General features: G+C 52.1%; 1 protein-coding gene across 1 annotated transcript; it reads left to right on the top strand.

The window, feature by feature from the left end:
• LOC122370288 (fringe glycosyltransferase-like) lies at positions 1-25,973 on the top strand. Its single transcript, XM_043345755.1, has 8 exons — positions 1-493; positions 7,170-7,321; positions 15,219-15,366; positions 19,200-19,285; positions 21,677-21,747; positions 22,393-22,487; positions 24,000-24,082; positions 24,834-25,973. Exons 1-8 carry the CDS (start codon positions 104-106, stop codon positions 24,886-24,888), a joined length of 1,080 nt encoding a protein of 359 aa, XP_043201690.1. The 5' UTR covers positions 1-103; the 3' UTR covers positions 24,889-25,973.
• Positions 25,974-26,290: the final 317 nt, after the last annotated feature.

Genomic DNA, 26,290 nt, shown 5'->3' on the forward strand with positions numbered 1-26,290 from the left:
CGCGGCGAATCAGTTGCCTCACAGACGTCGAGAGGGGAGGTTACGCGCGGGCGCTCCGTAGACCGGCGTCCGCTCTGAGACGATTTGAGTTCCCGGCTGCGTAATGCCAGTCGCAGAGATGCGTGAGACGCGCCGGCGTATTCTGCAGGGTGTGTGTTCCTTGTGCGTGTGTGTTTATCTCGGTGCAGTGATTGGTCGAAGCGCTGCTCGAGTGGCTGAGACTGAGGTTGAGCGAGAGCCGTCGTGGCAGGATCGTGCTCCGATGTCGGTGGACTATGGTGAGGAGACTGAACAGAGTCTGGAAACAGAGACTAGACCCAGTCCTCGGTTTGCGTATCTCGTGGAGGCAGGTGCGACCACCACCCCGCCGCCGGAGCTTGTCGAGAAAACGGGACTCGAGGATGTTTTCATCAGTGTGAAGACGTCGGGTCAGTTCCATGAGAGCAGGCTGACACCACTGCTGGACACCTGGGTTCCGCATGTTCAGCAACAGGTAAGCACGCACGTGGAGCAGCTGCACGTGGATCGTGGCGGCACGTAGAACGTTTTCCGGGGTGCTTCTGACATGCGATCGGAGGATTACGGTAGCTCGATCCGCCGATGGAATTTGTTGAGCTCGGGGCTGCGATCACAACATGAACATGCGTCGGTTATCGAAGGTCTGCAATTTATCACTTCGGTAATCCATGGGATATAGAGCCAAATTTACGTGGAAACAACGTGGTTTTGGATATTAGCACGTCTGTAGAGCTCCGATATTGATGCGTAATGTTAGAGCATTAGCTGATTTTTACTTCATTGTTGCAACGGTAACGGTCTGTGCTGTTTTACTGGGTGACGGGACATGCATCGTTTTCCATCAAACACCATGCAGTTGGCTGCAACATTCAGTTTTTCAGTAGTTATTGCCTCATTTTAATCCGCTGGTCGATCAACCTTCACCACGACAAACAGATATGTGCTATGCACTTTTGTCTCCTCTGCTCCAGCCTCAGCCGGCCCACACCAAGCTGCTCTCGCACTCTGTTGTTCTACCGGGCTGTTCCAATCCCCTCCCCGGGCCTCAGTCCTCAGCTGCCCAGTCTAGGACCCCGTCTACCGCTTCCTTCATCTCCCTTGTTTCCCACCGGCCGTCCCTTCGTCCCTACCGGGTGGTCAGCGTATCGCATCTCAAACAGCCCGGAAACTGAGCGACATGATTCTGAATACGCACCGCATTGTGATCTTCTACGGACGAAGGCCGACGATGTGACGGGGATCGTTGTTCTGAGACGGGTGATTTGGTCTCTAATCCGTACATCCTAGTTTTATGTCCCTCGGGACAAACAATGCGGGACGGGGATGATCGGGAGCGGTATTTGGGACAGCCCGTCCCGGGCTTTGAGAGCCGTGCTGTGGGACGTTCGGGGATGTGTGAGGACAGTGAAGGGTGGCGCTTGTCTTCCTCTTCCTAGGCTAGCTCTCACACTGCTAACCCGGCTTTAGCCTGGCCGTTATTATTTAGTTTTTGCTTTGTCTCGTCGTGTTTCATAACTTGTCTACTCGGATGCTTCTTACTGGTATTCCCAGCGGTCTTTTTATCTTTTTTGTTGCGAGTATTGCTAATTTTTGTCTCATCCGTCCTTTTTTACCAAGTAAATAATTCATCTCGTTTCCTAGGTAGAGTCACTCGTCTTGCCTCTGCCTGCCGTTCCTGTCTCCGTCTCCGTCTCCGTCTCGTCTCTCGTCTCCGTCTCCCGCCTCGACCCGTGCACGATACGTCCGTCTCTCCCACCCTCCGCAGCCCACTCCGCGGCTCTCTCCCACCATTTTCCCACGCTCACTGCTCACTGCCTCTCCAACAGTCACAGCCGCATATCGCGTATCGCAGTGTAAATATTGGCCCAGTGACGGCACGTCATGTGCCTGTGAGCGCGCTGTGAGGCTGAGGCCCTGGACAGACCCAGAGGCAGGCCCTGCAGGGGGCGACGCGGCGGCGGCGGCGGCGGCGGTGGGATGACAGAAGCGGCGGCGGTGGCGGCCGGGTCGCGCGGGGCGGAGTTTCGTTGACAGCCGGTGACGGATCACCCGCCATCGTCCCGTTGACGGCCGACGCGACATCGCGACACCCCCGTTGCCGGACGGGACTGGCTGACCGATCAATCACAAGCGTAGACACCGCCGCCGAGGCGCTGTTCAGACCCTGTCTGACCCTTCTCGGATTGTTTTGTGTCGCCCGTTTCCGTCCTGGTCCCGGTTCGTGCGGACACGGCTAGTTTTCGTTCCGTCCCGTCACGTCTCGTCCCAACCCTTGTCTATGCGATTGCGAACCTTCCCGGCACGGCCTGTCTCGTCCCGACCCGCCTGTCCTTTCCGTCCCGTCCTATCCTGGCCCATCCCATTCCACTCTTTTCCATTCCATCCCATCCTGTGACGGTAATCCCGTCCATCCCCGTCCTATACCTAGTCCTATTCCGTCCCTACTCAAAACAATTGAGACGTGTCCCTAGCGACGCCATCAGCCGGACGCTACCTCCAACACTGACAATGACTCCCAACAACACGCCGGCGCCTTCGTGGCCGCCAATTACCCCGGCTATAATACGGGTGTCAGTTACTGGCGTCGGCCGGTCGGCGTGCGTCGGGAACACCGGCTGTCTCACGAGGATCGTGAGAACCGGCGCTAGCAAGCTCATCTGGCTCTGAGAGCTCCAGTTGATCATCTGCCACCTCCAGCTGCGCGCGGTGCGACGCAACTGCGGCCGCACCTGTGTCCTCAAGAGCGACCGAGCGGCGACTGGGCGTCGTTTACGACCTCCGCTGAGATTGTTACCGAATTGTCTTTACGAGCGGTGAGATTAGTTGGTCCTCCAATGCGGCTACGTCGCCGTCGAGATCTGAGGGCGCCGGGCACCGGCGGGCGCTGATGGGCGCCGGCGCCCCTCTGTGCCGTTGTGCGTTCCTTCCCACGAGCGCTGATTGCAGCGTGCTTTATTGCACAGGCTGCAGGAGGTTGCAGGTGAGCGTGGCGAGCCCCCGCTGCGTCCGCGGGACATTGTGTGACCTTTGACATCACAGCGGGACACCAACGGGACACGGTGACATAGCAAGGATTGGGAAGAGGATACCGACGCCCTTAGGAGTCCTTCCTCACGCCCGGGGCGCGGTCCCTGACGCCCCGACGGCCCCAGACGACCCTGGGAACACGGCCCGCCGTGTGAACACGGCCCGTGGCCGGCGGCGCCGCGTGCGTTTTTGCTGCAGCGGTCGTGCGATTCCCAGAGCGGGGCGTGACCTCTGACCTGGCGCCCTGACCCCTGACCCGCGGCCGGGCCGTGTCGCGCCGCTGCGCCCCGACGTGCCGGGCCCGGAGACCCCGCGACACGCCGGTACCAGTGTCGGTGAGAAGATCGTGTCGCTGCCGTGACACGGGGCGGGCCGGGATGTCGTGACAATTTGTCGGGCGTGATCCTGTGCAGAGGCTATAAATCACGACCCCTCCCCTAGCTGTCGCGTTCATAACACGTTTGAGCGGCGCCGTAACACGAAGTTACACCGCGCTCGGTTCTTCTCACGGGCAAGCTTACGGCGCTTACGGAAGCATCCAGCTCCGACGCCGTTCTAGTAATTCCGTCTAAGCCACCAGCTTGTCAGGTAATCTGGGGCTTGACGCGCCCCGTGGCGACTGGCTAGGTAATCTGGCCGTCTGACAGCCGTTTGTTGGCCCCACGCTGACCCGTGTGACCCTACGACGGAAGCTAGCGGCACAGTCAGCTCTCAGCTCGCGGCTTCGTCGGTTCCCAGGCCTCGGCCGGTGGCATGGCTGTGATTGGTTGAGCCAGCTGTCCGCCGCGGGGTGACAACCAATCACAGCCCGTGCTGACGCCGCCGGCACTTCCAATCCGCGCGACTATGGGAACGTACAGATCCATGATACAACAAACGGTGTGAATGAATTAAATCGGAGACCACACCGGCATGCTACCGTGCAACGTGCGAATGGAATTCCATCACAGGTGTTTGGATAAGCGAAGCGCCCAGCTGTGATTGGTTTCGTGCCGTGAGAAGAGTTCCTCATCCCGCATCCTCTGCGAACTGAGCGAACTGTTTGGAATCAACAGCGCTGCGAGATTGGATTGCTGATTTGCCCCTGACCAGGTGCCGATGGGCTGATTAGTTTCTCGCTACTGGCTTGCGATGGGGTGAGTCGGGAGCAGTGGGCGCGGCCCAGGCACACCACTAATCACGGGTGAATTTAACCAGCAAAAACAGACGCCTCGCCCGCAGCCGGTAATCAGCGAACCGTGTCAGCTGACCGGCGCTGCTGAGCTGCTGACCGGTGATGCTGAGCTTTGGACCAGCGCTTCCGGATCTATTAGAACAAAGGAGCTGTATACCAGCGTAAATGAGCTAATGATCAGCGCTGCTGAGCTATCAGCACAAATGAGCTCAGAGCTGTACACCAGCGCTGCTGAGCTGACCTGACCAGCGCTGTTGAGCTGTAGATCAGCGCTGCTGGGCTTAAGATCAGCACTGTTGAGTTTGCAGCGCTGATAAGCTGCTGGTCGAACTACTAAGCTTACTGGTCGATAACTGGGAAGGGTAGCTTATGTAATACCTATGTATGCTGTTGGTCCGACTGACTGGTCTTTCCAAAACATAGTGGTGCCCTCCCGAAACACAGGACTTGTCTCACCCGAAAAAAAAACGACAGCTAGTCCCCAAAACACCACTGGTTGGTCTCCCCGACCTAAAGCATGTGTTCGCTGGTCCCTGGAGCATACGCCGGCCAGCCCAGCTAGCCTCTCGAGTCTCGACTCTGGCGTCCCTGCCGGCCCTGTCGCGTCTAACGTTACCACGAGACGATGGGGGCGAGCGGGACGGGGGGGGGGGTCGAAAGGGGTGCGACGCGCGCCTCTGTGCCCCGGTTTCGGTGTCACCCCATAATTGGCCCGCACGGCGCGGGGGAAATGTGAGCTGATGGTAGGGACTAGGGAGGAGGGGGGGGGGGAGCGAGGCACAAGTGTTTGGCTGGGGAAGTGTGGCGTGGACCAGCGCAGGACCGATGGAGGGTCCGTGAGGGTAGTTGTTGGTGGTTCAAGGTCTAGGGGAGCGCGGCAATGGAGCCGCAGCGGGGCCGTTGGTGCTAATGGGGGCGGTTGGCCGGCCGTACCAAATTTCTGTAGCAGGTGGCTGGCGGTAGAAGACGGGCGACGCCAGCCCTCCGTAGTTGCGTCCTGTGTAGTCCTTTGTAGTCTTGTGAAGGAATGTCACAAATTTATGAACATTCCCCACCATTTCCATTAACTTTGAATCCAGGAAGCACGGAGGCTTCGTTAGATTTTAGTGTTATTGGTAACACAAGGTTAATGCCTTCCAGAAGTGACATTTTCAGTACTCAAACTTCAGCGCACGGCTAAATCACTAATGATCCACACCGGAGAGCTTTTCGACGCACTCTTGTAATGCCGCTATCTGGAAAATAATGGCCGTTAATCTCTGTTCGGTCTGACTGGGAGGACAATTATCAGCTCAGTAATGAGCTGCTGAGGACGACGACTGATGGCGGAGTCTCTGGTTGAGATAACGATGGGAAGCTGTCCTCTCGCACAGATAACGACTGGAGCTGTCCTCGGGAGAAAATCTTCTGACGGATCGCCGCACGAGCTATGTCAAGGATAGGCCATCCGTCAGGCTTCCAATGAGTGGACTTCCACTAGTTTTCCACTACAATTGTCCACTGTATTTAAAATGTCATGTGGACCATATGAGCCACACGCTCGACAGGAACCTGGCCTTGGAAGTTAGAAGTTTGGTATAGGTACAGTTACACCCCATCCACACGATGTGATTAGGACGGTAGATAGCTTCCGCCGTCTCCCGTCTGTCATTCCCGCAGGGACAGACAGCTCTAGGGTGTTTCCCGGAGTCATTACACCCAGACCACCAGCGGACGGTACACCCCTGCCTCAGAGGCGCTCATTACAACCCCCGACTCACCGACCCCACTAATTTGCGGCAGCCAAACGGTGGCGTCGCGACGGTGGCGCCGCCCTGGTGGCCGCCGCCGCAGGCTGACCTTTCACCCGAGCGGGATCTGATTGAAAGCGGGGCCGACAATGGACGGCCGCCCCCCGCTGTCCCTCCCCCCCCCCCCCCCCCTCCCGGTCCCTGACGTACCCCGACCGATCCATCGGCCCGGAACAAATGTATTGGGAAGAGGAAATTAGCTGAGCTCTCGGCAGGCGCGGATACAAGGGGGGGGGGCATGGGGGCCATGGCCCCCCCTTGGCCGATTTTTTCAAAAATAAAATAAAAAGTTAAAAAGTTAAAAAGCTGAAAAGGGGGCCTCCTGAAAATAAAGTGGCCGAAATCCGATGAGTTTTTTTTTTAACCTACCCACTTAGTTATTTCTTAGAAGACTAGCTGAGAAGACTTCTTTGTTAGAAGATTGGTAAAGCTTTTCATAACTTGGAGGTCTCTTATACTCACAGAGATGACCACTTTTACAGGGCCTCCTAACCTGCACAAAGGGCCTCCAAGCCTGCACAGATGTTGAGATGTTGCCTGAACAGCTAGATAAGCTCAATAGACGCAGTTTTTTTTTGGGGGGGGGCCAACAAGTGGGAAGATGGGGCCTCCAACAGGTGGGATTATGGGGGGGCCTCCTGGTTTCTAATGGCCCCTCCCTTGGAGATTTTCTGGATCCGCCCCTGGCTCTCGGTCGGTCCCCAGCTGCCGGTGAGGCGGCCAGGGACGGTGGACGTTTAGGTCCGAGGTGCTGATTTGTGGCCGAGAGAAATGAACGCTTGTGACCAGAAACGGTTTGGATTGTGCAGGCACTGGCCCATGAACAGATTATTGTTTCTTAGGGGATTTTTTTCGGCTTCATGCTGCTCGTGTATCTGGTTGTGTTGCCCATTTACGTTATCAATTCCAAAAGTGAATACGATTAAAAGCTATGCGTTTCTTTTGGAAATGCACATGTATTTCAGTCTTTAGAGTTGTTCAAAACCTCACGAACTTTCTATCGAATATGTTTCCCTAGTTCCACAGTTTGTCTATCCCACACGCACACAGGTTTCCTCACCTGGTTTATTTCCTCATGCATGATGCTTTCTTCTGATGTGATTCTTTACATGGTTCTCTGTCCCTCACATATGGTTACTCACATGGTTTTCTTTCCACAGACCTGGTTCTTCACCGACGTGGACGACGCCGAGCTTCACCAGAAAACCGACGGCCATGTCATCAACACCAACTGTTCATCGTCTCACCGAAGAGACGCACTTTGCTGCAAAATGGCCGTCGAGTATGATACCTTCATGGACAGCGGCAAAAAGTGAGTCCTCTGCCAACAGAGAGGGGAGGGCTGTCCTCCCCTGCTCTGTCCTGCGTCTCTGGACGCAGTGATATCGGATTTCTACCAATTAGTCGGTCCCCAAAAAGGGTTGGGGCGAAATGAGTTGTTTGCGTGTTGCAGTGAAGAGGGGTCTTTTTGTGTTGTGGCTAAGACAGGTGCTTGTTTGCTTTTGCTTGGATGCGGTGTTTTGCAGAAAGTTAGGCTATAAAGTTGCATTTAAAAGAACGGTTTCATCATTGTTTAGTCGTGGGTTGAAGTTACAGATAAAAAACAGTGCTATTACTGAGCGATTTGCGAATATTGACACCGTTTCTCTTGATAAAACTGGTCCTTTTTTGCGGTAAGTTGAGCTGAAGCTCGGAGCTGGTTTGCTTTTGCGCGAGCTGCAGTATAAAGCTCGGAGCCGGTCCCATTTCGCAGCCCACTCTCCCACAGCCTCGGAGCTGTGTGTGGTCTCCGGACCAACCCATCACGTCGCAGCCTTGGTTCACCACAGGGCGTAGGTATGAGACTCTCCCTGCCCCCTCGCCCCCTCCTCTGCCCCCCTCTGCGTCTTGCGATGGCTGTCACAGTTGGATCCGGGATTAGGGCACGACTTGTCTGACTAGAGTGATTTTTCTGCGCGCTGAGCTGGGATGACCAGCTATCTGATGAGGGACTAACGTGGTTCGGCATATGAGTCACACCAAAGTTGGATCGGAAACCGCGAGAATGTATGATTTTCTCACACCGATGAACGATCTGCCGGGGATTTTCTGAACCTGATGGGAAATGTAAATGGGAAAGGTCATATCAGGACGTGGCAAATTAAAATTATTTAAATTTTCATCTAGTTTTGGATGGAGCTCATCTTTGTCGTTTTTCGGCTTGTTTTGGCCATCACTGGGCTTCACCCTGGGGTTGCCAACATATATCTGGTGTTTTGCCGGACCTTTAAATACCGCCCATGACAAAGCATATTTCCGATTATCATGCCCTCCGGGCAGGTACCAATCACGTGACCCACGCGGCTTTGTCCCCGGGCACCTGCCGTCCGGTGACGTCACATCACGTGCACGGCACCCTCTCCGACAGCGGAAGTCACGTGACCTCAGACTGACCAATGGTGAATCAGAGCGCGGGCGGTCACCTGCCGGGCCGGGATAGCGCCGGATGTAGCCCCACTTCTGGGAAAGGGATTAGCGCAGACCGCGACCACGAATGGCCGGCCGGCTCGTCCCACCATCCAGCGACAGATATTACAGGCAGAGGCTCACAGCAACGCTGAAGCTGATACCCGTATTTGATTGTTATAGCGTTTGTCTATGTGTGTTAGAGCTTGCAACTCCCGCGGCTCGTTATTTCTCGATCATCAGACAGGCGAGATGAGGGAGTTCGCCTGACTTTATCCTTAGTCTTCCCTTTATGGTTCTGCCGGTGCCCAAGCTCTAGAGAAGTCTTGTTTACAGACTCGCTAGAAAGGTCCGTTTAGAGACTGCAATCCCGTGCACACGTTTGGCTAATTTGCCTTTAGTCGCTGTCAGATTTCCGCGCAGTTATTGCTTTCGATTCCTTTGGTCTTGTACCTATGTGGGCGTTCAAGGTTCAGACTTTCAAGTAGCTTGCATGCATTACCAGCTAATATGCCCGGAAAACCCTCATTTAGCGTGTCTGAGTCACTTGTAAACTCGCTAATACCCAGTAGTTGCTCCGTCATCCCTGAGGCCTCCTGTATGCGCCAGCTCTCTGAAATTACCTGTGCTTGTCTGACCATCTTTCAGGCTTCCCGTCTGTTCTGATTCCCTAATAAGCTTCTCCAGTGGCATCTTAACCACAGACTGAACGACAGTCCGAGACTTTCACTGGAGCATTAGGCACAACTTCCTCACCGCGAGTCAGGACATCTAATGACGTCATAGGATCAGTGGTCGTTAATTTTCTGACGTCACAAGACCAGAGACGCCGTGACGTATGTTCCAGGTCGGGCCCTTACCGACCCGCCACCGCGAACGCTTTGAAGTGGGCATATTTTCTGGGAACAGCGGGGAGCTGGGTAATTATGGGTACGAACAGAGCGCCTTCCACCTGTTGAGCGTCCCAACAGACCGGCGGACGAAGCCGATGATTTGGCGATAATTCACCGTGGAGTGTCGCGGTGTCTTCAAACGGGCCGTTGGTTCCTTATAGCTCTTACTGGTTTGGAGGGTTGGTGCTTGAGGGCCACTCATGTGCCGTTGAAAATCGCGCGGCTGGATGAGTTTCTAATGGCCTTGCTTGGTTGTGACGGGGCCAACTGCAAGGCCATGGGATCTCCCGTGGTGACTGCAGCGATTCTGTTTTAATTAATTATAATCTATTGGTTTTACGGTGAAGTGTTTTTATCAGCGGTGATATGCTAGCCATGCCGCTTGAGGCTTTGATCTTAGAAAATCCCACGCATCTTATGGAACGTACTGACGGCTAGCGCTAGCGTTAGGAGAATAAAACGCTCTTTACACACCACCACCTCTGTGTATCGAAGCAGAATAACATATCATCCAGACCATACAGAGGGAGGGACTGCGTCCCAGTAGGGGAGCTCGAACTGCAAATCATTCTCACTAATTGTCACGTTTGATTGGAAGCCCCTGTTGTTGGCGGTTCGGGGGCGGGAGTAGGCGGGGGAGACGTGAGCCACTGAATAGGACGAGGTATAACGAGGGTAGGACTACCGAGAAACACCCGGCTTTTTCCCGTGTATAGACTGCGTGCGGCGCAATTTGAGCTTCACGGCTTCGCCGCGACGTCGCAGCCACCACCACCGCCATCGCTTCCTAACGTTCGCCTGCCGTCCACCGCCGACCCATTCCAGCAGGCTATTATTTTATTTGATCACTTCCACTCTGTCACACCTCGGAGCTCTCTCTGCTCTCCCTCTCCCGCCCTCTGTCCTCCCATACGACCGAGATTCCTGTGTGACGCCTGAACGCGCCGTTCACCACGGGAGACGGCAATTTTGGGCCGTTTTTGTTAGAGCTCACCACGGGTGGCGTCCGCGGTAGTATTTTATCGAGACGTAAGAATGCCAGTGCCCGGCCGCCCTTTTGCGGCTAATTAAGAGCGTATCTAGTCGTGCTCGGCTAGCTGCGCTAGCCTAGCTTTAATCTGCGCTGTGACGACATTGGCATTTCTCTTTGGACGGTGTTTCGCTGAGAGCCACCTGCCCCCCGCCGCGACGCTATTACAGGAACACTGAGTCAGACAGACGAAGCGTGGGATGTAGAATTAACGCTGGGAATCTTGTGACTCACCTGACTCTGACTCTGCGGCTGGAGCGACTCTGACTTTGCGGGGTAGATGTATATGCAAGCTATCTCACGCAGCTCCGCACCCGTTTTAAGAACAATGGTTCCATCGTCATACCGCGAGTGATGAATGATCCAATCCTCCTTGCACTATTCTGTCCTACACGTCGCTTCTTGTGCTCTTTTATAGGCTTTTCCGCTGTCTCGCTACCTCAATGCACTTCTTCTGCTCTTGCATGGGACGCGCCCGTTCTTGTTGACCTCAACTGCTTCTTCTACTGCCATAGAGGCGTCCCTGGCTCATAGGAAGCGACGTCCTCTGATGTTGACTGGCATGGCTATTGATTGGGGGGCCGTTGTGTTGTCCATATCGCCGTTTCTCCAATGACTCTGTGCGGTATCTTCCGCTACAGTCGTCTTCTCGCCGAATGCTTGTGTGTACTGCCTTGCCGTCTGAAGCTGTCCTTTCCCTGACTGGCGCAGTGTTGTGTATTCTGTATAGACCGCCCGTTTGCTGACTGTGCTGTATCTCCTGCTATTTCGTCTTTCCGTTGGCTTTCAGTGTGTTATTCGGCTTGTATAGCCGTCCCATTCCGTCAGGCCCACAGAGCTGGCTCCGCGGTCGACCCGCTCTTCTGGTCCGGCCACTGGTCCGCCGATTAATAGCGATTAGTTTCGCTCGACTGACACCGTTCTAACGTCCAATCCGCGGCGGGCCGAGGCACGGTAAACGGTCAGAGAAGAGAACGACAGGCGGTGGCGCCGGGTGTCTGGACGGGGGACTTTGGTATTGCCGGGGATTGGAAGGAGCTGCCATTGGAACGGGAACTACAGTAAGGGCTGTAGGGGCTGGGAGCATGAGACTAAAAACTGGGAATAATGATCGTATGAGAGACGGCAGAGGACTCAGTGATCGGTCTACTGACGGAGTGAGAGGGAATACGATGGAAGACCTAACTGGGACTGAGACAACTAGAACACTGAGGCTGATTAAGACAGGATATTAAACGTAGATCGGGATTTGGAGGGGAATTGAAAACCGGGATAGTAATTATGGTGATTAATGAAGGAGAATCTGAGTGGATCAGAGAAGATCGAAAGGGATATAGCCAGAATCGAACCAAAGCTTCGGCGTTGATAGTTCTGCGTCCACTGGCTTACTGGGACGTCTTCAGCTTTGTGTGAGAACATTCGCCCAACATCTCTCTACGAGGCAGATGTGACAGAACAAATGTTTTAACAGTCACCTGACAAACACTGGTAGCAGTGGGATGGAAAACACAGTCGACGTTGTGTTTGCCCTCCAAATCCTGTTTGTGGTAAAGTGTTTGACCTGCTGTTCTGTGGGTGAGGCTATCCCGCGGGAGGGGACTCGGGAGAGGTGCTTACGGGCAGCCGGATCTGCTCGGCGGCATACGCTCCCTCTCTTCACCCCTCTATTATCCACGTCCACTGTCCACCGTCCACTGTCCACTTTCCACACCTGCCGGCCGTGTGGCGACCCTTTGTCCCTCCCCTCCCCGGGACCGAGCTGTTTTCCGGATCCCGGGCCGGTAGACCGGCAGAAAAACAGCATTTTGTCGGCACTGCGGTGGCGTCAGCCCCGGGACGTGTGCGATAGAATGGGCTGAGGTTAGGGGGTGGAGTGTTTGGCACAATTCGGCGGTGCCCTGCGGAAGGGAGCGAGGTGGACGTAGGAAGAGGCAGGATGGCCATGCTGGTGCGGTAGGGGTAGCTGCTTTTACAGACTCATAAATTCAAAATACTTGACTTTGCACTTCCCGGCATCATGTTGCCACAATGAGCACGCTGCACACTTTTATTCAGAATCTATTAAAACATAACCTTGGGGTGCAAACAACAGAGTCAAAGACTGTGCAGTCTTTGAAGTGCGAACAACACACACGATTGTCCACAGTCCAACGCACATCACTTAGTAGATCGCTCGTTTTGCTCGCAGACGGCTGACTTTTCTGCATATATTCTTCCGCCTTTGCGATCGTGGAAACACGATTGATTACAATCAGCTTCTGACCCTTTCGTTTCTTCAGTTGTGGTAGTGCCATTGTCGTACCTTTGTGTACGTTTTGTGTTCCGTTCGTGCTCCTTTCGCGGTCGCCCCTGATCCTCGTTTTATCGATCAACCCTTCACTGCGCCACTGAAGTCGGGTGAAGGGGAACACTGTAAAAAATATTGACTAGCCCCTCGTCAAATGATTCTCAACGCTAAATGTCGGGGGTACAGACTAGTTTTGCATCCTACTTTTGACACACGCTGCGAGCCCCTGGCTTGTTTTGTGTTCGTCAGATGACAGCTACCAGGTGTCGGTTAGTTTTTACCACGTCCCAAAAATAGCTGGAGCGTTTCTGCCTTGTTTTGGAAGCAGGTCCTCGTTAATGCTGTGTATGATAACAAAGTACCTAGTAACAATAATAACGAAAAACAATGTCAAAACGAGGGCGGCTTGTTTAGTGACGATGTTCAAAAGAAGCATCGCCTTGTTCCTACTTAACGAATGAAGCTCAAACTAAGTCAAAACTAGGGGCCCAACTAGGCCCTAATCAACCCATAGTCAGATGACCAGCAGATCCTACGCCGCCCAATCCAGTCATCGAATTTGCCAGCGAATTCGTTTGAAGACCATCATATTATTAAATATCGGTGGTCTTCAAACGAAATCCCTAACCAGTTAGATGACGAATTCATCCGGCCCATTCCAAAAACGCTCAAGATAAAATGAAAATGTATTTCTGAAATAATGTGCTTTCTTGCAATGCACCTTTCGTATATCAAGCGAACCTTTCACTTCCAGCGCCCGTTTACAGTTATCAATCGAATCAGAAGCATGCACATACCTATCGATAGATCTAAACCTAAGAACACAGAAGACATTTTGTAGAGTACCTGTCTGAGTCTATGCAGTGGAGCCCGTGAGCCGCCCAACCGCAGCTGCCTCATGAACTTGATGATAGGTCTGAACCTCAGATTGGCCAGAGCTTGGCCGTCAATAACCAGCTTATTTATATCCACAGTTGTAGTGACTTAGGGTTTGGAATTTGCCAAACCTAAGTTTTGATTACCAAGAGAAGTTTTGTACTTCTTGCACTTGCCTTTTCTTCATAACTTTGGCGGAAATCGTCGTAGTGAAACTTCAGTGTTCCGTTAGCTATCGGTTCTTAAGAGAGTTGGCCAGGCCGGACACCGGGGGCGGCTCCACAACTTTCGAAAAATTAAACCTAAGTCCTATTGCACTGCATGGAGAGCAATTCATTTAAAATCGCTCTTGTTCCCCCCCCCCCTCGACAACTTTGCAAACGTCTCTGCGCGATTTGGTTGAGAATAATGGCTTATGGCAAGTTATTGAATCAGAACGTCGATCACTACAGGTCATATATCGGCAAGCAATTCTTCATAACTAGACACTGCACAAATGGAAACGATACAGGTTTGCCCAGTGATAAACACTCGCACTTCACAGACGCGCACACCCCCGACCGAACGCGGCACGGCACAGCGCAACTGGCGCCGGGAAGCCGGGAACGCATTAAGTGAAGGATTCACAGGTGCGCAACTTTATTGCGAACAATAAAAACCTACCGCAAACGATTAAAAAAAAAGTTTTAGGGCAATCGAAAATACAAATGAATAGAAATGAATAGAAATAAAATTGTCATTCACCTTCCAAATAACCCAACAATTTATTTGCCGTAAAAAGTGTCTGGAAATGGAAAGTTGCAAACATGATTCAGCAAGTAGGGAAACGCAGCAGCTACCTGGCGAATAATCTCAGGCTGGTTTAGTGACGAGTGCATTGCTACGGCTTGTTCCTCACCCTTCACAGATTACTATGACAAAACTACCCCTAGTATTTTGATCATCCTGAGGCTGGCTTTCACCTAATAATTTGATGAGGGTCTTCCTCGTTTCGGATTGAGGCGAAAACAAACGTCAAACAACCTTGATAGTTAATTCAGCACTTCAAAACAAAGGTACACCTAGGATATCATTACAATACCGGATCATAACGATCTGGATAGTTCTCAGCCTGTAAGCTAACTAAGCGGTAACTAGTCAAGTGGTAGGTACCGGAAGCATTGACAACCTGGTGACTGTTTCGAGACCCTTGTTTTGACACATAGCTTGTCAATATTTTTTACAGTGAATGGTTGGGGTGAATATACAGCACCTCTGGCTTCAAAGATACCGCGCCAGACCCGTGAACGAATAAGGCAAACAAGCCGCACGGCTGCATTAAAACTAGCTCTTATCAGGAAGGGAGATAGGCAGATTGGTTGAGAGGGACGGGAGAAAGGTCGTATGTTTGGCACCCCTGAAATCAAGTGGAAAATCGGCCTTGCCTTAGCCCTGAGACCAGAAAGATACCATGAAGGCGCGTTTATTCATAGGAAATGAGATATTTGGATCTCTTTGCAGGCGTTATTGGACAACAGTTACGTACAAGAAATCTTGTTACCGTATGCTTTTCTGTACATATCCTGCAACTTCATCTCCAAGAGGTACCTGTATGCATTCAAAAGTTCTTCCTCTTTTGAAGACATATGTTCGCTGACTTCGCTCGCCCTCGCTAACCGCTATCTCTTCTCTTTTCCAGGTGGTTCTGTCACTTTGATGACGACAACTACGTGAACACGGCTCGTCTGGCGGAGCTGCTCTCCGGATACAGTCCACAGGAGGACTGGTACCTGGGCAAGAACAGCATCCGCACTCCGCTGCAGATCATGGACCGGGCGCACAATGGGGTGAGTAACGAGCTTTCTCCTGTGGTCTTGAGCATCGCGAGTCCCTGTACTTTGTCAGGAAGCCTGATAAGTGATAAAGCACAGGTTTACTGGCTGTGCCGATCGCGAGTGAGCCCCTACACAGGATAATTTATTGAACGGCACGGCTCGGATGCACCAGGTGATCACGGGTTTCTACAAAATACACATTCGATGACAAACTGGGAATTGCAAAGCTAGGGCGAAGTGGGTGATCACGAGGCGCGAGTCCCTGCACATCACCAGAGATCCTGGGAACAACACAAGGGGTGGATGGCAGGCGGCCGCGTTCAACATCCATCCACGCGTGACTATCTATACTGAGGTTTGATTGACATCTCCGCTTACAGGATGATGTTTGCACACCTGATGCACTCGTGTTGCGCAGCACATCCCATTATGCGCACATTCCAAGAACCAGTTTAGAACCAATCAGGTGGAAGGGATGGTATAGGGTGGAGCATATGCGTTACATTTAATCCGACATTTCTGATTGCTATTTTGCCACGATGAAATGATGTTCAACCCAACCTACACGCAACAACGTTCGATGCTTGGGGGGAGTTGAAGGTCACCGATATTTGACAAAGTGTTTGAATCGTTTGCTTCGTTTACTTATGGGTGTTTTATGATTTATGAACTCTGGACTCACCGCTAGCCTTTTTTTGCAAAATCCGTATTTGCTGCCACCCTGTTTTCAACTGGGCTGTCCCTGCTGTTACCTGTCCGTTTCTTCTCCTCCCCTCTCCCTCTCTGTCCCTTTCCCTCCTCTCTCCACTCCGAAGTGACACGCACTTCTGGCGGCTACGCCCAGGGCGCGGTTTAATTAATTCTCCTCCGAGAAAAACCTGTCAGCAGCGCCTTCTTTGATCGCCGCCTCCGCCGCTGTGTCCCGCCGCGCCGGGTCGACCGTCGCTGCGCCGAATTGGCCTCACTCGCGCCGCCGCTGGCCTCAATTTGAGCCCGACGTGCCGCTATCCGCGCGGCATCTGCGGCGCAGCGCCGCCAAATTGGCGACATTTGTGGCGCGGGACAGCGGCGTAATGAGCTGCCGTTACCTGGCCTGCCAGGATGCTGCCAGAGGTCACCGGATGAGGTGGTGACTGGCGGGCGGTGGGCTGGGTCATGCCAACAGCGCGGGAAAGCCCGATTCACACCAACACGCGGGGGCAGCCATTGAACTGACGTGGCTCAGAAGTCAGTGAAACCCTGCGAGGCCGCCGCAACCCCGTGAGTCTATTATCAAAAACAGACCAGGACACTCATTGTGACTCGGACGCTAAATAGACATCCCGCTATATGACGGACTTTTATTTGAATTGAAGTGAAACTGTCTACAGGGCAATCTTACGAATCGTTAGGCCCACCATGGTTTGTCTCATCTGTATACGCGGCGGGGATTCGCGGCAGCTATCTTTGAGTGTGATACACATCTTCCGGTGAGCGGGATGTTATTGTCATCCGCGCCAACCCTTGTCGTCGTCAGCGGTCGAGCCGAGCCTATGAAGTTGTCAGTACCTGTGACAGTTTTACGACGTTCTGGGAGACGGAGAGGGACCCATCGATGGACCGGTCACATTAGGGGACCGGCCGCAAATATACCCGTCACGGAGGGAGGTACCGAAGATGGTCGAGGGAGGGACCGCAGATGAACTACCTCAGAGACAATCTTCGGGGAGGGCTCAATCACTCAGTTGAAGGGTCGGTATCCCGGGTGGCCATATTCACTCACTGAAGGGAGGTGCTGCTACTAAAGAGAGTGCTTACCATTCTTTTCGGGAAGGGTTGTTCCGACGCCTGGGGCTTCCCTCGCGTCAAACCATGGACGAGTCTGCTCTGATGAAGAGAAGCTGCGATAGGAAGGTGCAGAAAAGCATGCTGGCAGGTTAGAGCGAAGTGACAAAAAAGAAGCAAAGGAGGAGGTGGGGGAGGCGAAAAGAGCGAAGTGCGTGCGCTTTGTGAGCCAGGCTCCAAGTCGGCATGGGTGGCATATTCAGGGTCGCACAAACTCGCAGCTGAATGCGCCAAAGCGCCTGCCACATGCTGAGGAAGGTGATTTGTGGACCATGTGGGAGGTAGCCGACTCAGTGGTGTGTGGGCACCGGGAGAGTGTGAGTAAGTGTGCTCGGGTGGAGTTTTAGGAAGCCGTTACGCACGATTTATGTCTCAGCTTCTGTCCTCTTGGTAGTTTTACGATCCCTCCACCTCGGTCTTAGTTTCAGTCACAGTCCAAGACTGAGTGCCAGGCACGGTCTCACCTTCAGTCACTAGCATCGAGGCCAATATAAGGTCTCAGTTTCAAGTCCTTGTCCCACTACCATTCCTATAGTCCCATTCAAGCAACCCTAGCCCCAGTACAAACTCCTTCCAACTTCAGTTACAAGTCTGCCCCTGAAGTCCTTCATCACTTCCATGAAGCCAAGTGCCAGGTGTTTGTTACATCCATGACCTCCACCCATGACCTCTGTCCTCGTTTTACCGTATCCCTGTTGACCCTGAGCCATGTGTCTGCCGCCTGCGTCTGACGACATGGGGTGTCTCTGTCCAAATACACACAGCGCGCGGACCAAGTCCTGGCGCACGTCTTCCCGCCGGATGTTCGGATCCCGTCACAAACAATACAGGGGTCGACACAAACGCGCGTGGTCCGCGCGGCGCCCGGCCAGCTGCCGCGGGACATTCCTCAGACCCCACTCCGCTATTTATCTTGGTATTTTATCTGACCGCTGCTTTGTCTCGCGTCGCGGAGAGGGGCGGAGCGGGTTGACCCTTTTGCTGATCAATTTTCCAGCTTTGTTCGCTGCTGTCGACGGCGGGAAGGAAGAGGAGAAGGGAGGGAAGGGGGAGTGAGGGGACCGAGGGAATTTGAGAGAGAGAGGTCAGGGCCTCAAGAAATTCCTCAGCCTTGTGACGGCGGCTGGAACTGGAGACGCGGAGTATAAAGTTTCTTACCTCGAGCTTGTTCGTTTGTTACGTCTTTTATCATGATAGTAACTAGTGCCAACAAGCGCAGGCATATCAAGAAATTTAACCAGGGTGAAATTTTTGGTACAATGACTCAAACGATTTATCTTTCACAAAATATTGTCTCAAAGCATGAACGCAACATGCCGGCGTGACCACTTGTGAATTATAAGATCTTAACAGGATTATTCAGCTAAAATTTTAGTTCAGCGACCTCAGGATTTTTGGGTCATTTCATATGTTCCGGCTCGTTGGTACAAGCCGCCACCTGGGGTCAGTGCCCGGTCCCCTCGGCTGCACCACTATACCAGTCCACCGACTCCAGCCCAGACCTCCGACCGGTGACGACCACCTATTGTTCCGGTGTCGGTGCCCTCTGTGCCAATTCTCGCCAAACGTGCCGTCCAGCTTGTCAAAACCTGTCGGCTCTTCTACCGCCGCCGGCTGAGGATTCCTCGTCATACCGGCCTGACAAGACCGTCTTCAACACCCTGCTAATCAACCGGACCCACGACTGACCAGAGCGAGCTTACGCAACTCGTTTGGGATGTCACAGTGCAGTGTAATCCGGGCTTTAAGGTGCCTCACTAGAAAAATACTACCGCCAGAACCTGCTGCTCGGTTGCGAAATTTTCCAAGTTAATGAATTCCGTTGTGAAAATTACTCAACACGTTTTTCTCGCTAGGCGTGCCTTTCGCCGAGACGCGCTTATCTGGTCTTTGATGTTGACTGGGCTTGTCAAATAATCCCTTCTTATGATGAAGAGATGTGTAATGATGTGAGATTCTTGTGTAATTATAAAGATGCGTCTGCTGATGACTGACGATGTTTCCTTCTCTTGATGTTGCAGGACCGCGTCTCCTTTTGGTTCGGCACTGGCGGCGCCGGATTTTGCATCAGCAGGGCCCTGGCACTGAAGATGTCGCCCTTTGCCAGGTAAGGAATGGACGCCTGTCTGATGTTTAAGGTGGTGGTGATCTCTTGGAAGTCAACTCGTCAGGGAAATTTCAGAAGTGAATTTAGTGCGTTCACAGTTCACAGTTCACACCTTATGACAGGCTGGCGAAAGACCTCAATCCTCAGATATCCCCTGAGAGCTCTGATTGTAAACTTTTGAAGCATGTGACTTGCTGTCGCTGGACAACCTGAGTGTCACCAGATGAGAATCCGAACGTTTCCATCAAGCACCGCCTCTGCCCTCTTGTGGCTTGCATCCCTATGTAGGATGCCTCAGTTGAGACGATAATGTCCGGCTCTCCGACACTTCGTGCATACGAACATTCATCACAGAGGCCTATAAGGCTACCGGTTGACAGAAGACGGGTCGAGCTGGCACTCGGATTGCATCGATTTGGTGGTGTCGAGAGTTTGCACTTCAGAGAGGCGTGCCGGGCATGCCATTATGAAATACATTTAAATGCGTTTTCCTCTTTACATTCTGGCGTGAAGTTGTGTGATAAAGTTCACAGAAATGCTGAAACGATGGCAACATGAACTGCTCTCGCATTGCCAAGCTGGCGAAGAACGGAGGCAGGTAGATAGCTGCGCTCTTATATAATTAAAGACCTTGTATTGGCATTCAGTGTTGCCCAATGGAGGAAGCTTCGAGCTGGGATAGATAAGTAAAAGCTGTTTTGCTTCTTTTCCATTCCATCATCAGAAATGTCCCTCTTTCGCTGGCTGCGCGAGTTCACGCATCGGTGCATGTCATCGCATACCACCTGTTCAGAGACGCGGAAATCTGTCAGCGCTGACACAGCTCTGCTGCTGTCATTGGTCGCCAGGCCGGCTGAACGCTGTGTCAGCACGACGTCCGAACACGACAGGAAGCTGTCGGCTGACATGGCACCTAATGATCAGCTTTGGTATCGCGTGACTTGAGGCTTCAATGATGTCGTATTATGTCACATGGGGGTGCTAGAGAGGTACTCTGCGGATGGCTTCATTTGTTAGGCGCTGTTCCCAAGGTCACCGATCACACATTTCGCCTACCCCAATAAAATACAAAGAATCCACGCGGTAGCCCGATTTCCTCTTCCCCTACCCAATCTCTGTGTAACAAAGGGCCTTATTCACAACGCCGACGAGACTCGACCAAGCCTCCTTTCTTTGCGTCTCTGACGAGTGGGGTCGTTCGGGCGTCCCTAGTCTTCCGCGGTTACCTAGGCAACCAGCAGGCGTCAGCTGGCGTCCGTAACTGCCTCAGGCTCCTCTATCTAGCACGTGTGGGGCGCACAGTGTCCGAATCGCCTGGAAATGACGGTGTGGCCGTGTTGGCTGCACTGACCTCGCTCGTTGTGAGTCCGAGAATGGTGGTCTCTGCAGCGACGAGCCTCCGCTCGGCAGCTGGCAGGCACCTGCCGCCCTGAGGCGCCGCGCCGGCCCCGTCAAACTGGTGCAACTTCAGGGACGCCAGAAGTTGCCGAGATGCGGGCGGGTGGGCTGGCTGAACATGAGATGATGGTAGTTTCCTCGAGGTTACCCAACAGCGTGTTGTTTTGTTAAGCTACTTATTCTGCTTGTGGATACGGCTTCAAGCAGGCGGTGGCCCATTGCCAGGTGTTTACCGTCAAGTCACATCAGTTTCATCAAGTAACGCCACGTGGCTTTGCCAATCAACACCTGGCATGGTGATTTTTTACCTCCGACCCGAAGCCTCTAATGGTTAAGAAACCCCAGCAAAACTTCGATAGTCATCTCTACACAAAACCCAGCCGCACTCCCGCACACAACTCTCGCCTGTCGTGCCGTAGCGTGACAGGATATTACGGTCGCGAGTCGCGTGCTCGGCCGGCAGGTGTTCGGGGGAGGTGATTGCGTTACACTGAAGATTTGGGGTCCGGTCGCGGCCGTCCAGGGCCGAGGGCCGAGGGGCGGCTGGACCAGCGCTGGCCGCCGCTGTCGCCCGTGGCCAGTCGTTTCTTATTGAGGCGTTTGACACGCGCCAACGCGCCATGTCAGCCGCTGATCGCTGATCGCTGATCGCTGATCGCAGATAGTCAGTGGGGTGGAACGGACCCAAAGCTGACGAATGGCGCCGTGGGCCTTAGTTGTTTGGTTTGGAAGGAGCTACAGGGATTGGCGTGGAACATGGACCTTGGTGTTCGCTAGACACTGGGCTAATATATAAGGCTATTGTCATTCGGGAAACGGGAACGAGATGGAAACGTTTGATCAATGGTTTTTTAATATGCAGTAAAATAATCTTAAAGTTTTAAATCTCTTCATTAGTGACGTTCTCTGTCGACTGTCAATACAATGTCGTCACTTCTCGATTCAATGATGTCATTTGGCGATCCACTGACGTCATTTATCTCTCTGTTTCAGCGGTGGCCGGTTCATGCGGGTCGGAGATAAGATCCGTTTACCTGATGACGTCACAATGGGCTACATTATCGGTGAGTATTTATCAATACCGAATACCCGTCATTGTATTCAAATACTAGCCATCCTCTTGGCATATATGCTGTCGTAGATTAAAAGATTTAATTGCTTATGCCATGCACGCAATGACACATGCCTAGCCTAACCATGCCCTTATTAAAATACGCCATCATTAGTACGTAAGAAACTGAACAATAGTTGTGGGTATTAGGTACACGAGCACGGCCTCCTTTGGTTAGAAGCTGGCTGAATGCTATTGGGGACGGATGATCTTGTTTGCTGCTGCAGCTTGGTTGAACACATTATTAGAGCTGACTGGCCTTACCGTTAAATCTCCTGTTGTTTGGCGAGAGTGTTCAGCAGTTTGTTTGTCAGATAGTGGTCGAGTGCCGATTGGCTGGATTCCGCTGTCGGTATCGCTTTTCCACGTCATTGGTCAGTGCAGAGATGCATGAGCCGCTGTCTTGTTCAATTACAGTTTACATGATGAGTAAGGCTACAACGAACCCATCCCGCCCCACGCACATGCGGGAATGCAGACACGCACACAAACAACCTTCAAGCTTTAGCGACTCGAATATGACCGACACCCGTAGCCTGGTGACCTGTCCCGTGACCTGTGACCTGACCGATGACCTGTGACCTTTGACCTGTTTCAGAGCACCTGCTTAAGACGCGCCTCACTGTTATAGATGAGTTTCACTCTCATCTAGAGCAGATGAAGTTTATCCGGCCTACAGAGCTGGATAAACAGGTGAGCACGCTCAGTTTTCACTCATTTTTACACATTATCGTTGCAGTGTCATCAAAACATCACTTTGCAAATCGTTGCCATTTTCTCTAGATTTACCACGTGTAAAAGAGATTGCCGTCTCAACTCACTGTAGCGACTGTAGTTATTAACCCGCGCCCTGCTGGGGGTCCTGGATTTCCACGCCCTGCTGGGGGGGGGGGGGGTGTTTGAACACCCCCCCCCCCTTGTAACTCGGCTCCTGGGCCACGTAGCGATACGCGGAAGGCGGCGTTCGAAAGAGCGTAAAAAATAATGACGAAATCACTTCGGTCAATTTTTTGGTCAGGTCAAAGGTCAGGTCACCAGAGGTCATTGAAGGCAAAATTTCGCCGATTTCCAGGTCGAATGTCGAAAATTTCCAAGAAGCCAACGCATAACTCGGGAACCAATAGAGCTACAGCGCCGCGGAAAAGCGCATTCGATAGCCCTATTAACGCCCTTTCTGAGTAATTCCCTCAGATTTGACCTAACGTCAACGGTTTTGCCTGCAGGGGGCAAAAACTGCAAAAATAGCCGATTTTTTCGAAAACAGTTTTTCTGCAATAACTTTTGACCCAAGCCTTGTACGAGCTTACTTTTACCGGCATCGTGTTCCTCTCGTCAAGACGCATCGAATGAACTATAACTTGACCTTGAAAGGTCAACTTGAAAATTTGACCTCAGGTCAAGGTCATGACCTGACCGGAAAGGGTCATGTTGCATATCAGTCGATCCGTATCGTCGAGCTGAACACATCTAAGGCGTTTTCATCGCTCTAGCATGCCTCTATCAAAAGTTATTTGCGAAAAACTGTTAGATACCATTCGTGACCTAAGATGACCTCAGGGCATAAACAAGGGTCACGGACACCATTTTCAAGTTCAGTGTGTCCAAACCACTTGTAATTCGGTGTTTGGGAGTGTTTATAATGTCTTTCATCCAAAAGAGGCGCATTTCAATTTTCTCCCATTGACTTATAATGGGGAGGTCGCAAAATTGACCTGACCTTAGGTCATCGATATCAAAATTCTGAGATATACATTTTGTACATGCTATTGCTCTTAGCAATCGCTGAAAGTTTCAAAGCGATCGGTCACTCGGTGTAGCTATGACAGACATTGAAAGTTTTTATGAGGTGAGGTCACTTCAAGTCACCTGGTGACCTGACCTTGAATGACCTTGGTCTGAAATTTTTACAACATGTGTAGAATTGATGTATGATAAGGTGTACCAAAAACGGCGGCGCTCCGCGCCGCCGTTTTGGAAATATTCGCGAAAAACCACAAGGGGGGGGGGGTGTTCAAACACCCCCCCCCCCCAGCAGGGCGCGGGTTAACATATCCGATTATAGTTATGACACGTGAACGTCTATCGTAATGCGAATTACCCTCCTACGACTGTGCTACCGAGATCCGATCCGGAAGATGGCCGTTTCCGGTCCGGAAGCTGACTGTTTCCGATCCGGAAGCTGACCATTTCCGGTATCTGTTTCAGATCTCGTTCAGCTACTCCCAGTACGCTGATGAGATGAATGTCGTCGATCTGGACATTCTGAGTGAAGAGAAGGACCCCACTAGGTAAGAGCTTTTAGAACTAAGAAGGACGACCTGTTTTGAACTCGAAATTTTACCACGAATTATAACAGGGTTCAATATTTGTGTGTTATAATTCCATCAATCGCCCCACATATACATCTGTCCACATACAGTACCTGGTATGCTTATGGGGCCAGACAATGCATTGTAGGGAGCTAGACGAATGATGTGTCTCTGATAAAACAACTGGCGTGTGTAGCATAAAACGGCATCTGTTTCTGGTTATAACTATTGGTGTGTTTGAAGTAAATCAACTGCTGTTTCGGGGCGAAATAGAAACAAACAAATGTTATGCCTGACATCAGCCTTTGATCAGACATTTCCTGTGTCTGGGGTCAGTCAGGTCACGTCCGTACGATCAGACAACCTGCGTGCCCGGACCAGTCCCACGCTATGACCATCCTCCGCTCGGACCTGGGACAGGCAGTGTGCGGGACGAATCTCATTACGAACAGGTCCAATCGCTCATTAGCGGCCGACCCCAGCCAGGGCTGATGGGCGATAGGCAGCCAGGGGTAGCGGGGGCCGGTTTTTCTGGGGCGTGGTCCACCTGTCTCGCAGTGTGGGAACCGGGGACATGAACCGGGGAGGTAGGGGACGGATGAACCGGGGGCTAGTTAGGTGGTCTGTGAAAGGTCCGGAAATGTTCTAATTGGTACATGGGTCAATGTATTTCGTCATGAACTGTGGTTTTCGAGATGTTCTCTAATGGCAGTTTCTCCCTTTTCCACAGGTTCTACTCACTTCACTGTCTACTACATCCGAAGAAGGCGTTCTGCCCCCGCTGACGTCACCGCTCAGACCTGTGACGTCACTGGAGTCACACGAAGCAGGGCTTTCAGAACTTACCACTCGCGATAGACGGTGCTGCCACCTACTGGGTGGGTTGTGAGCTTGGAGGAGGTGATGGTTCATCTCTGACAGTGCCTTTGGATGGCCCTAGCTGTGCCAATGGTCTTTGCTTGTGGATGATGAGCCATTCTTCACATGATATGTGCTAGAGTTGGGTCCAATGAAAGTGAGGATCGTCCTAGGGTCCCCGCGGGGTCGCCAAGTGTCTTGCAGGGCCGCGAGAGGTGTTGATTGAGTACAGGGTAGGCAGACAGAGGCATAGTGGGGCCATGGATGGTCGCTCAGACATCTAGGTCCCCATTTGTGCTCTCCAACTGCAAAAGAGACAGTATGGCCATATCCATTCCTCATAATGCGTGTCGGGTAAGAGTTGATGACTGTTTGTGTTCCGAGGAGGACAGAAGGCTCGAGCTTTTAGTTTATGGTTTAAAGGGAATATTTCACACCCATTTTCACTCTTAAATGCACTTGATGAAATTGTTCAAGTCGCACCAGAACTGCATGCGATGTTTTGAAGTCGTTTGATGCTTTGGAATCGGTTCGTTCAAACACGTTTGGTGTAGTGATCTATTCCCTTTATGCGAATGCTTTGTACGTTGATGGCTGTTCAGGTCGTGTTGAGAACCATACATTACGTTTCATGCACTCGGTACTTTGTACCTTGCGTATACCATGTGCCTTGTACCGTGTGCATTATACCATGTGCCTAGGACTGTGGATCGTAGACTTCGGATCATGGATCATGAACTGTGAGTTATCCCGTATCGTTCCGTTTCGGCGGCAGAAGTGCTGGCTTTGTTGTGGTTAAGCAAAAGGCATAAGTTCTGAAGTTACGGCAGAACTCAGAGGTGCTGCTTAGCTGTTGTGCAATAAGCGTATGCCTTCTGATCCTTTGTGAGAGCTTCGGCCCACGCCACTGGCCTGGGGTGTGAATCATTAATTGTGTTGCTGTGATAGTGTAATGGGTATTGGGAGTCATGAGCTAGAAAATGCATGTGACAATACAACATTGAACTGTGAAGCTATTTGTCTTTATTTCGTGTTTGTGTCTTGTTAGGTCGATTTGAGGTGGAACTCGAGAACTGATTATCATTTTATGCTGAACCTGTCGCACTTCATTAGTTTAGAACACGGATCGCAATATCCGATCTTGGTAGTTAATGAAGTACCTACGAGTGAGGTATAGCTGACAAAACTGGGTGAGAGTTCATTTCAACAACGGTTTCTATCCTAGGTGGGTTCAATCACCCCAAGCTAATGTATTATGTACCCAGAGCTAATGTAGTTCCGTCCTTAAGTCTCAGCCAGCGTCTTGTTGTTTTTGTTTTGTTGGGCTAG

The sequence above is a fragment of the Amphibalanus amphitrite genome, unplaced genomic scaffold (genome assembly GCF_019059575.1).
Source record: "Amphibalanus amphitrite isolate SeventyFive unplaced genomic scaffold, NRLGWU_Aamphi_draft 001119F_arrow, whole genome shotgun sequence".
NCBI classification, from domain to species: domain Eukaryota; kingdom Metazoa; phylum Arthropoda; class Thecostraca; order Balanomorpha; family Balanidae; genus Amphibalanus; species Amphibalanus amphitrite.

Coding starts and splice junctions, on each gene's coding strand:
- LOC122370288 (XM_043345755.1), top strand. CDS start 104: ATGCCAGTCGCAGAGATGCGTGAGACGCGCCGGCGTATTCTGCAGGGT. Junction 494..7,169: donor TTCCGCATGTTCAGCAACAG/GTAAGCACGCAC, acceptor TTCTTTCCACAG/ACCTGGTTCTTCACCGACGT. Junction 22,488..23,999: donor CTACAGAGCTGGATAAACAG/GTGAGCACGCTC, acceptor TATCTGTTTCAG/ATCTCGTTCAGCTACTCCCA.